This window comes from Pithys albifrons, chromosome 16, assembly GCF_047495875.1.
Source record: "Pithys albifrons albifrons isolate INPA30051 chromosome 16, PitAlb_v1, whole genome shotgun sequence".
Taxonomy (NCBI): Eukaryota; Metazoa; Chordata; class Aves; order Passeriformes; family Thamnophilidae; genus Pithys; species Pithys albifrons.
Window position 1 is genome coordinate 10,835,036 of NC_092473.1, and position 12,425 is coordinate 10,847,460.

At 42.6% G+C, this 12,425-nt stretch overlaps 1 protein-coding gene across 1 annotated transcript in view; it reads left to right on the forward strand.

Annotated features, from left to right (window-relative positions):
- FAM20C (FAM20C golgi associated secretory pathway kinase) overlaps window positions 1–9,176 on the forward strand; it is a 58,463-nt gene extending 49,287 nt beyond the window's left edge. The window contains exons 6-10 of the mRNA XM_071570816.1: window positions 4,897–5,077; window positions 5,648–5,757; window positions 7,012–7,093; window positions 7,192–7,251; window positions 8,033–9,176. Of these exons, the coding sequence (XP_071426917.1) occupies window positions 4,897–5,077; window positions 5,648–5,757; window positions 7,012–7,093; window positions 7,192–7,251; window positions 8,033–8,285 (686 nt within the window). The 3' untranslated portion in view covers window positions 8,286–9,176. The remainder of the gene's footprint in view (window positions 1–4,896; window positions 5,078–5,647; window positions 5,758–7,011; window positions 7,094–7,191; window positions 7,252–8,032) is intronic.
- Window positions 9,177–12,425: the final 3,249 nt, after the last annotated feature.

A 12,425-nucleotide genomic window follows, 5' to 3' on the forward strand; every position in this document is an offset into this window, starting at 1 on the left:
CAGTTTGGACTTAAACATGAGAAATGGAATTAGGTCGGTAATTATTTAAATGAATTTTACATCCTTTGCAGTAGGGCAGACTGCAGTAGCCCTGCTACTCTTACAAATGAATGGTAATTTGCTAGGAAAAAAGAGACATATTAATGATGTCAGCCTTTGTTTTGGAAGTAATTGAGGCAGCAGCTTAAAGAAATCAATGTTACGCAGCTAGTAAGCACTATGTTTTTGTTCATCTTAACCAATTCCAAAGGATTATGGATTTTCTTTTCCCCTTTCACCATACAATAGCAATTCTGAATTACCTATTATTTAGAGCAGGTAAAAGAAATGTCTTTTTATGCATTGCTTCAGTAAATATTCAGGGTTCTTTCCAGTACTCCAGTTATACAGCCTTGCTAAATGTCCTCTATTAACAGTTATGCAAAGCTCAATAAAAGAATTGCTCTGCCAAGCAATTTGCTGTAAGGTATCCTCCCTTGTTCCTTTTCTTCCTGAGAACTATTGTTCAGCTATCAGGATGATGCCCAGAAAATGTGTAGCTGAGTACACGTCACCCTGGTTCTTAATTGTTGTAATTAGTTGAAGTTTCGATCACCAGACCAGGATTTTTGCATGCATTTCGTTATGAATTGTATCCATTTCTCCTCTGATAATGAAAATCAGGCTTTGCAACATGGGTTTCTTTTGCCTTTCTAGTGCTTTGGGGAAACAGTTTTTGTTTATAATGAAGAAGGAGTTTGCACATTGCAAATTCACAGCATTTGAACATTTCAACATGTATGAACATCCCTCCCTGTCTGCTTTGCCAGCATTGTTGCTGTTGCCATTTCTACCCACTCTGCAGGAGCACAAATTCTGGCTGTTGCTTCTTTTGCAGGTGTACTTACACAGAAACACCTTTATCGGGTGAGAAGAACTTATGGTTCGGGCAACTTTAAGGGGAGGAAAAGGACAGTGTTCCAATAGGGAGCTCATCTCCCCTTTCCCTATTATTTTTACCTTCAAAAAGCCAAACCCTGCTCAGCGTGGGATGGCCGTGAAGTGCTGGGCTTGTGTCTCTAGCTGGAATTTCACCCTCATCCTGCTGTGCAGAATGTGGGTCACCTACTTAGGTTTCAAAGAGCCTTGCTGCTGCACCTTGAAGTCTTAAATGAGAACTGTGGTTTTCTATATTTGGTACCCCTTTTTTTTCTCTCTGCATTTTTAAGAAACCTTAAAAATGAATATTTCCCCAGATAATTCAGGCTGCTTCATCTCACTGCTGGTATATAAGAACTAGGGTAGACATAATAAGATGTCTATTTTGTGTCAATCAAGGCAATTAATTTCTTTAGCAGTAGCTTGATATACAACATCCTTTCACCTCCACTATCCCCAGGAATTGGACAGAAGCTGTGGAGAGCAGATCTGAGCCCACCAGGAGAATAACTGCCAGCAGAAAAAGCTTTGCCATTGAAAGTAACTTCTCACTGAGAAATACACTTGTGGTTTTACTGCAAGTTCACTGTCTTAATGACAGGATACATCTTGCCATTGCTGGGAGGACAGGATGTCTGGTGCAGACAAGGAGGGTCTGTGGGAAGGTCAATAGCTGGAGGGTCCCAGCAGGGATGAGCAGGATGAGTGGCTGGTGAGGTGCAGGCAGCCCACGTGTTCACTGCATCTCTGCAGCAGCAAACGCTGTCACTGCCACAGCCCCTGAGCTTTCCTGGAGATTTATCTAGACACCGGGGTGGGATTGCTGGCAAATTAGTCCCAGTTGCTTTCGTTGACAATACAGAGCAGGGTTTCATTGTTCCCAAAGTTAAATTCAGAAGCAAACTATTAAACACAGTATTTCTCTTCCCACTGAGCAAAATGCTGTGTTTAATACAATTCCTTTTTTGAAAGGTCAGATTTACATAGTGAGCAGCAGAGGCGGTGATGGCCTGGGGTGGGGCATTGCTGGGCCTTCTGCTCTTTACAAGACTGTTACTGTGGCAGATAACTGAGTCAGGTCACAGAAACCCTGGAAGATAAATTGCCTCAGGTGGTCGAGATAAATCTGCATGGTTCCCTCCCACCACAGATGAGGGGGCGATGCTGAGGTAGCTGAATTGAAGCCCAAGCCCCACTGAAACACAAACCCTGGCTGCAGCACAGGGGACACCCGACCCTCCCACTAGGCAGCTGGTGCCCAGGAAAGCAAGGCTCTCTGTATGCCCTAACTCTTTGTGCTAGCCTTCAGCAAGCAGCATCTGCATATGATTTCTTGTAAATCATCCCTTCTGGCAGCCTGGAACCCCTTGAAATATTTTATTGGCTGAGAGTATCCCAACCTTCCTGATGGCCCAGTATGATCCTCCATTCGCAGCCCATCTGCAGGTGGTAGTACTGCACACAGCTGCTTGGACAACCCCTTACCTTTGTCCTGAATGATGGAAGAGGTTCACAGGGAGACATAAAGCCCTCCTGGTTTTGCCAGGATGATTAAAGGGGAAGCTGAGGCACCTATGTTAGCCCTGAAAAAGCTGTGGCAAGTCCATGCTGCCATTTTTGAAAAGGAAACTCATGAGAGGTTTTTAGACTGCAAGGCACTGTGCCCAGGGCTTGCCTCAGATTGGGTTTGTTTGGGTGTTGACTTTATACTCGATTTTAGACTAATGAGTAAGCCTGAAAGAGGTTGCTGAGATAGTACTGGAGTTGGTGAACCTGGTGTAGAAGGACAAGCTGAAGGTTGCAGACTTTTTTAACTTGGAGAAGCTTGCCTGGAGCTGTAGCTTGGACCAGAGCTCTCCAAAGTCCCTTCTAACCCAATTTTCCCTAACTGCAGTTCATTCATTCCTATGTAATTTGTAAAAAGGGTTTCAAAACTTCTCTCTTGCAGTTGCAGTATCACTGAGTTGCATAAAATGAAAAATTAGTGGGATTTCTGTTTAGAAGTGAACAGGCATATCGTGAAATGAGCAGTGCCAAAACATGTGCTGGGGTTCATAGCAAATAACCAAGCCAAGAAGCTTATTGGTCAGGGACATGGTCACTTCTTACCTCATGGGAAGTTTCAAGCCACTGTTCCTTTAAGTAAGATGTTAAGAGACTGTGTATGCCTTATATGTAAGGAAAAGCTTTTAAAATAATTTTTAGGAGAGGACATTCTGCTTGGTAACACACTTAAATTACAAACACAGTACAGACATGCTGAGTGCTCTTTTCTTTCCTTTTATAATTTCTGTTCTTCATTTTCTCTTCCCTAAAGTACTTTTCTTTTAGTAATTGTCAACAAGGGTTTTGGCCACAGAGTAAATATTACTGGTCTTAGCCAGGATGTATTTAACTGGTATGATTCAACCCTGTGTATGTAAATACACAGTTTGGGTTACTTGTTCCTGAGCATGGATGGATGGGTGGCCCTTATGAGTGAGTCACAGCAGAGGGATGCAAAAAGGCTTTTTCTAGAGCAAAGTTATCACAACTTCATGGACAAATCTGATGACAATCAGTAGAGGCTTGGAAATTAAAAGCTGAGACAAACTGTCTAGTAGTAGCACATCAGCCTTATAGTCCAGTTGTTTGATATAATTCCATGGTTAGCAGCCAGTCCCAGACAATGGAGATAATTAATGCAATCAAAAACATCATGAGACCTTATGTTCCTCTACTTCTCCTTCCTCAAACACAGCTCTTTGCTCTGTTCCTCCCTCTTGTTATCTCCAGTATTGTTCCCTGTCCTCTTGATTCATCATCTCCCACCAGCAGTGCACCATCTCCAGGGGGCACTTTCATGGTTGTAGGTTGGATTTGGACGGGGGAGATGTCACAGTGATGTGCAGGGCCACGTGCTGTAGGGCATTGCTGCAGTGAAAATGCACCAGCTTGCCTTTCTGAGCCATTGGGTCTTCAGTGGCAGGCAGAAAACCACCTTTCTCTATTTCCAGTCCTTCCTGCCTCATTTATACTGAGCCTTCCCAAAGGAAGAGAAGCTCAGAAATAATGTTTGAATTTAGAGGCCTGGGCGGGGGGATTAGGAAGCAATGTGTCTTCTCAGCTTCAAGCATTGCTGTGAGGAAAGGGCACAGTCTTCCTCTAATGACATTTTATGTGCATAAAGCAATGTCAAAAGAATTGTAGCACACTGACAAGAGCAGCACTATGCTCCTATTCCTGTTCATAGTTCAGCGTTGGTGGGGTTTGGGGATGAGCTGCTCTCTCTCACCTCCAGTGAATTCCCGTGGGTAGGGTGTTCCTGTAAAGATGTGGATGTTCCTGTTGGTACAGAAATATGTGGTGGCAGCTCTGGGAAGGTTTTAAGGTAACACAAGCTCCAAAATCTGCTGCAGATTCTTTTTCTGTGGTTGTTGGAGTAATGTAAGGTGTGGAGGAAGAAATTTGTGTTTGGGATGTGTGCTGACAGAGTTACATCTGTGCTATTTCCATCTTCTACACACACCCCCACAGGAGTCTTAATGGTAAATAATTCTTCACACTAAAACTGCCAGTTCTTCTTACACCAACAAGTAAATGAATGAAATGTTCTCTGTTCTTGATGAAACAAGCCAGCATTTTAAAAAATTACTTAATTTTGGGCACATGCCACTTGTTCAGCTGTGGAATTTGGGGTTCCAGCCTGGGGTAACAGATCCCAGAGAATGTATCAGTCTGGGAAAAAGAAAGGAGAAAGAACTGAAAAAATGGGGTTTTGAAATATATAAATAGACTGGAAATAGTCACAGAGAACTCAGCACAGGATGTAATCCCTGCCACTGAAATGAATGTCTTTTTAGTGGTTTCAGTGGAAGAAAACTATGTGTGGTAACAGGGTTTTGGATTTATTTCTGCTCCTACATACATCAGTGCTTTTATGAATTCTCAAATACTAATTTAGGGGTAGGTTTTAAGGCTCTTTTCCTTTATTTGCAGCCAACAACATCTGCTTCTATGGGGAATGTTCCTACTACTGCTCAACAGAGCACGCCCTGTGTGGAAAACCAGATCAGATTGAAGGGTCTCTGGCTGCTTTCCTACCAGATTTGTCTTTAGCAAAAAGGAAAACCTGGAGAAATCCTTGGAGACGTTCCTACCACAAGCGCAAGAAAGCAGAGTGAGTAGTGGTGAGCAAAGGGAGAGCAGTGGGAAAAGAAGCCAGTGCTGCAGTCACTGCCCTGGCTGTCCTGGCCTTAGAAGAGCATCTGCATTTCTCCATCTCCTGGGAAGGGACAGGGCACTTAACAGGAAAGGAGCTCCAGCTTATGGTCCTGAACCCAAAAGGACCTTCAAAGGCATAGTTCCCTCATGGCACAAACACCTCCAGTGGCACTGACAGGATGCAACGGGACCTGTCTAAGCCCTATCAGAGGAAGAAAGATGTATCAGCAGCCCTAAGCAAGTCTCAGATATTTTCATCATATGACTGATGGTGCAGCTATTCTCCTAAATCCTGAAGCTATTAGCCAGATAGTTTTCAATCTTGTGCTTTTCTTCCCTTTTCATCAGTCAGAATCTTTCTCAGTTGCCTGTGTTGCTGGAAGCAGCCTGAGGAATTTGCTGCCTCTGCCTGACCCCTCCCTCAATTGAACATGATACAACTAGATCTGTGTAAAATAACTTTTTTTTGGTAATTTTCAGTAAGCTTTGTATGTCATATAAAATATCAAAATATTGCCTTTTCCAGATGGGAAGTTGATCCAGATTATTGTGAAGAGGTTAAACAAACACCCCCGTATGACAGTGGGACCAGAATTCTGGATATAATGGATATGACAGTTTTTGATTTCCTAATGGGTATGTTTCATCTCTTTCAAAAATTAAATGCAACATTTAATTAGAATAAGAACCATTTCTTTCTGCACTGCTTGCATAGCTCAGCAGTTTGCTAAAGCATGGCTGAAGCTGCATTTACTGTATGTGCCATCCTAAATGATTATGAGAAAATGCAGATTTACATGGTTATGTATTCCCATCAGCGCAGATTAAAGGAACAAAGATGTTCAGAAATGCAGAGTGGTGATGAATGCAGGTCAGGCCAGTCTCCTTCACAACAGTGAAGGGCTTCACAGTTTGCTTTAGTGAAGTGCTTTACTACTGTAATGTACAGTTCCTGGAGGCACATGCAAGGACTGCTCATTACTGGTGCTTTGTTTTCATCCTGCAGAGGTGTTCTCTGCTGCTTGGTGTATAAAATGTTGGGGGTGGGGGGAAGAGGCATTGCTTTGTTACAAAGGAAGCTGTGGCATCTCTCAGGAAGTTTATATCTGCTTATGCAACCTGAGTGGAATAAAATAATTAGTACCAACTGGGTAATAATGACCCATTCCAAGCCCAGTCAGTGGTTAACACTGAGACATTCTCATGAAACCTGTTCTGCTGCAGCTAATACACCTCTAAGGTGACAACCTACAGACTCCATCCTTGGGCACATGCCACCAGGGACATATCCTCTGCCATTGCCCCCACTGAGATTTCTGCAATAGGCTGCAGCAGGAGAGGCCAAGTCACAGTTCAGGAGCCATATGTGGCATCTATTTAGTAGCTCAGGAGCCCTGCCATGAAGACAAAATTCATAGCTTGGCACCAGTACTCTGCATACTGACCTTAAAAAGCCTGCCTTGGTGCCCAAAGAGGGCTGTGCAGCTGTACCACCACAGTACCATCCTCATCCATATGTTAGAGCCATGATACTGTTACGGCTTTCCAGGCACTCAGATGTTTGGACAAACTTCTTATTACAGGAAAACCAAGATGTTTGATCAGGGCTTAGAAAGTTTAATACAATATTAACAAAGTCATATGCATGAACACCCTGCTTGAAGCAAGTGTTTTCCCCTCCCTAGGCCAAGGCTCACACATCTCATGTGCCACCACTGCTTCATACACTGTGCTGACCCCAAGCTGGAGTAGTAGGGCTGGTTTCCACCATCTTCCACTTTGGGCTATCCATGGAAGAAGCAAATGAGCTCAGTAGATCCATTCCTTTCCCTGCCCTTCACAGCCACTGTCTGGGGATTGTTGGGCTTCATTTTTCTCTTTGTTCCATAGGTAACATGGATCGACATCACTATGAAACCTTTGAGAAGTTTGGAAATGAAACATTTATTATCCACTTAGATAATGGAAGAGGGTAAATACCTTTAATAGTCTTTTTGGTGGGAAAAATAAAAGAAAAAAGTGAGTCTTTAAAACAGCCTTTGTCACATTCTTGCTCTTATCTTTAAATAGGTTTGGAAAATATTCCCATGATGAACTTTCCATATTGGTGCCTTTAAACCAGTGCTGCAGGTATGTTTTACCTCTGGAGTTGCTTCCTGGTTTATGCAGTTATTTCCCCTAACAGAACTGAAAATGTTCACATGAATCTTTTATTGCATGCCTTGGAGAGGAAGAGATGGTGTGATCCTGCCCAGGGAGCCTGATCCGAACTAGCCCTGAGTGTTGGCACTCACACATTAAATGCTCTGTTGAGATCAAGACCCTGCAGGAGCACAGCTGTGAGCTGTCAGGAGAGAGGATTTAAAACAAAATAACCATGGAAGTCAAGTGGCAAAACTTATCCCAGCTGGTTCAAGTGCTTCACAGAAGCTTTCCTTGGTGCCCATGGCCAGGATTTTCAGAGGACAGGTGACATTCCGAGTTTCAGCTTTGCACAGCAGAGATGCAGGATGAGCTCTGTCTGTGGGGGCTCTCGGGCATCCCTGCAGGGTGAGCCTGCGGAGCCTCCACTGTGTCACCCATCTCCCTGCTCAGTGCCCTGTGTGTCATTGCCAAGATGGACATGACCTGTGATTTGGTGCCATTCCCAGCCAAAGAACATGAGGGCTGCCTGCACTTGACTGTAGAGCTGTGCTCCAAAGCCTCTCCACCTCTAAGGGCCCCCAAAGTCCACTGGGCAGGTGACAGTGCCAGCTGCTCGTTAGGACTGTGAGTGCCTGGTTCTCATCATTTCAGTGCACATAAGGTTTTTACCCTATTAATGCAATGCTGACTGTAAGCCTTTTAGCCCTGACAAGATCAACAGTGAGGAAAATACTGATTTGCATTTTTTCTCTCCTTTTTCTCCTAGAATAAGGAAGTCTACCTATCTGCGATTACAGTTGTTAGCCAAGGAGGAATACAAACTCAGTGTCTTGATGAAAGAATCTTTGCTAAAAGATAAAATAGCTCCAATTCTCTACCAGCCTCACTTGGAGGCGATGGACAGGCGGCTGCGGATTGTCCTCAAGGCTGTTAGTGACTGTATAGAAAAGGATGGTTATGACAATGTGGTTGAAAATGACTTTAACACTGATGTTAACACTGTTACGACCGAGAGGTAGTGAAATCGCAAGACTACGTTTTTACCAGACAAGTAAAGAAGATTCAAAGAGGAAAAAAAGAAAAAAAGTCTTGCAAAAGACTGTGTATGCCACTTTGTGAATTCAGTGAATTCAGAAATGAGATATAATTGTCCCAAAGTAGGTAAAGTGTAGACTCTGCAAAGGATTAGTTCATTAAGAAAAATAAGTCTAATGTGATGCTTTTCATTAGTTCCTGAAGAGAGGTTATGAAAAGATTCAGAAAATACTCAGATAATTGACAGACAACAGTCTGATAGCAAAACACCTCCTGTCCTTTTTGTATAGAAAGGAGGCCTTTACTTAATATTTTGTATTTATATATATGGTATATCTACCTACCTACCAAATTTAACTAAGAGGGATGGCATAGTTTTGTGACTCACACTTTATTTGTGGTGACAGTCCACTTAGTATTTTGTGTTAACCCTTTAAGTGCTCTAATCCACTGTATCTTATTTAAATTGAATGCTTTTCCCCCCCCCAGCTACTCAGCATTTAAAGGGTTAAGGCATTATGAACCTTTAAAGGCGAAAATATAATAATTATAATAATAATAATAATAAATACAGTGGTTACCAGAAGGGAATGTCACTAATTGTGCATTGACAGGAATACTTGAATGTTGGTTTTACAAAGTGATGTAAAATGACAAGTTGTACTATTTGTCCATAAGGAGGTGGCAGCTCTTATCTTTCTAGACTATCATAGCTGAGCTGCTACTTTTCAATTTTGCTTTTGATAGTTTTGTGTAAATATATACATATATGGGTAAAAAGCTGCTTTCAGCAGCCCTAGGCTTACTTTTGCAGCATTTTTGTGGAATTGTTTGCAACGTGGTAAAAGTGCAATAAAGATATGGCAAAATGTGTAGCCATTGTGTCTAAATGGATTCATTCATCTTGTTCAGAGCAAGGCTGTGTGCACCAGCCAAGTATTCCAGAAGTGGTTGTTTAAAATGTCATCCCCCTTTTGTAGCAACAGCAAATGGAGCTGAAGGAGGGAGTTGGTGATTAAGATACATTGCAACTCTGATAAGGACCATGGTGTTGAAAATGGCTAATCTTTCTTATGAAAGCATTGTTTTGACTGTCATTTCAGCATCCCTTCCTCTTGCAATTACAGCTGTAGAAACAAGCTGTAGAGCAACACCTCTAAAAGATTATGGCTTGACACACTGCCCAGAGGATTTAGATACATCAGTACCTCTGGCTTGGGTAGCAAAAACCTGTGCACAGCCTAGAAAATCTCAGCCTAAATTAACTGGAAATATAGTATTCTTAACCCAATAGTTTTGAATCACATTCAGCTGCATTCATGTAAGATGTGTGGAGACTTTCAGCCCCAAAACAAGCTATAAATTGAACACGTGGCTTTATTTGACTTGTGAAAACATAGTGTGGTACAGCAGGAATCCCTCATTGCTCCTTTGGCTGAGGAGATAATTTGTTATGACAATATTCATCACAACTATAATTCAAAGCTGTCATTTGTTTCATTTGATTTCTTTCTTCTCAGGGATTAATAAACATGTACTTTAAAAGCTTGTAGCCAGATAGACTAAAATGTGGACATTTCAGCATATTAAAATGATGAAAGAAAGAGCTGCTATATGGGCTCATTCACTTTGTAGTTGATATATTATCACTAAAAATCCCATGTCTTTTATATTTTATTGCCCATTTTGAATTCCCATGGCTCTCACATACATAGCATATAAAGACAACAGAATATATCAAACTGTACAACTGTCTGTGAACTTGGAAATTTTCTGTGTATCCCATGGCTTTTTTTCACTTTGGAAAACCCAGCCATGACAACCTTCAACACAGCACCCGCACTGCAGTGCTCTCTCTCCAATAGCCAAAAAAACACCCCCAAACCACAGGATTAGACAAAAGTGAAGTGGGTGATACTATCCTTGCTTTATCCTCAATGCCTGGCTGTGCTTTTCCTGCAGGTGCAGCTTTTTCTCACTATGACATTGTGCTGGGAAAGCAGATGGGTGCTATAAAATCACCTTCCTGGGGCAGCTCTGCTTTATCCTTCTGGGATCAGCTCAGCAAACCTGGTTTTCTTTTGGAAAGCAGCACTTGGCAGCCTCTTAGCTCAGAGATAAGCAAATACAGTGAAGGTATTTCCTCTTTAGAAGCTGGGTGTAGGTCAGGAGCTCCTGTCATGGGGGTTCAAGCTGAAGGTCTCTGCAGAAGATTGCCTGGTGCTGTCAGGAATATAAACTTACTGTTATGAATATAATTCTGAATACCTGTAAGCAAAATTGGTAGTGTTTTTATAGAATAGGTATAATTTTTTATGGAATAAGTAGTGTTTGTAGAGAATATTAGAACTAAAGGTTGTTAATCCTTGCCATACTGTAATGAGTTCCGAGAGTCTCCAGTTTCCTTCCTTTCCTGAACTTTCATGTAGACCTATAAAAATTCTTTTCATTTCCAGTCCTAACTTAGGCATACAGAAAAGCTGAAGGGGAAGCTTTTCTTTGGCATGAGACATAGAAGTATCTTGGACAAAGGGAGACACCAGTTAGCATGCTGGGAGATGTTTCCCTTCCTCGGTGCCTCTGACGAGAAACTGGAGTGAATGAACCCCACCTGGGCAGTGCAACCTAAAATCACTGTGGCGTGCTCAGGCAATTAATGGCAAGAGATGAGTTCAGCCCCCACCTGTGGTCAGGGTAGCTGAGGACAGGGCTGAACTGCAGGATATTGCAGGGAGTGGAAGAGATGGTTAGTTAAACAGGCTGTGGATTTGCTTCTTGGTATCCACCAGGAACCTCTGGTGTGTTTGCATTCCCACTGCCAGGCAGCTGGAGCTTTGACTTCTGTTCATTTTCTAGGTTTGGGAAGGGAAAAGAATTCCTACCTTGTTCCACTATTTCTTTTTTACGTGGTCAGGATTGAGTGGGCATGAGAGATGGGAAACTGGAGTCACGGAGTGAGCTTGGGGCTCTACCTTTCACCTTTTGGGGTAACACAGCCTTGAAGATGCCTCTGTACAGCCCAGGAAGGGGCAAACCTCCCCTTTTGGGATACATCTGCTTTGCCCCAAGACACAGCTGGCTTGAATTTCTTCTGAAAACTTCATAGGTTTGCCCTTAGGAAGAGGTTGTTGCTCTCCCATGATGAAATACATCCTTCTACAAGCAATGAGAGTTTTCCAGCTCTTCCAGCAGTGGATAAGGTTTGAGGGTGTTTTTGCATAGACACAGCTTGTTCTTGGAGTTCTGGTGAGGAGGTCATGGTGGGTTTGGGGTGCAGAGGTTGTGCACCTTGGCAGATTGCAGCTGTGGGAGACTGTGGCTCCAAAAAGGCTGTCCCTGTGTGTTTGGGCAGTAATCCATGAACAAAGAAGGATTAGCATGACATGGTGTAACATCTCTTTAGGAGCCCAACATATTTACTAGACAAAAAGATTTGCTCTAAGAAGATAAATAAATGTCAGAATCCAATTGGTTTGTCTCTGAGTCTCAAAAATGGGTGTAGCAGCAGCACCCGGACAATTAACACACTGAGAAATCTGCAGTATTCTGTCAGGGGCATAATGTGTTCAGCACAATAAATAGAGTATGCATAATAAATAACAGAAAAAATAGTATACTTCTAAAAGCACCTAATTACAACTGTATCTGACAGCCTAGAATAGCTTACTGTACTCTCCTGAGTAATTCAGATGAGAGCCTCATTTGCTTTTGCGGTTTTTCTGTTATTTAAGCATCAAAGGAAATTCACACAAATTAAAGGGAAAAAAGCTCTCATTGTTTGAATTAGATATCACTGTTGTGATTAGCAGAGCTAGGCAGAGCCCATGATGTATATACAAGCTGGAAGCCTGAAGCAGATTGCAATGTAAGCAACAGCAAGATGTGTTGTGTAGGAGGAGGGAAACTGGGATTTCAGCCTGACTGTTGCCTTTGGGCACTGAACTGAAAATGAACTTGTCTTACGTGGGTGTTACAGGGAGGAGTGTCCAGAGGGCATTCTGATTCCAGCTATTGAGCCTGTACATGGTATCTGTCTCTCCAAGGGGCTTTTCCTGCAGTTTTCCATTGCAGCAATGGCATTGTCCCCTTGACACATCCAGACTCCACCTCACGGCTGTCCCTGC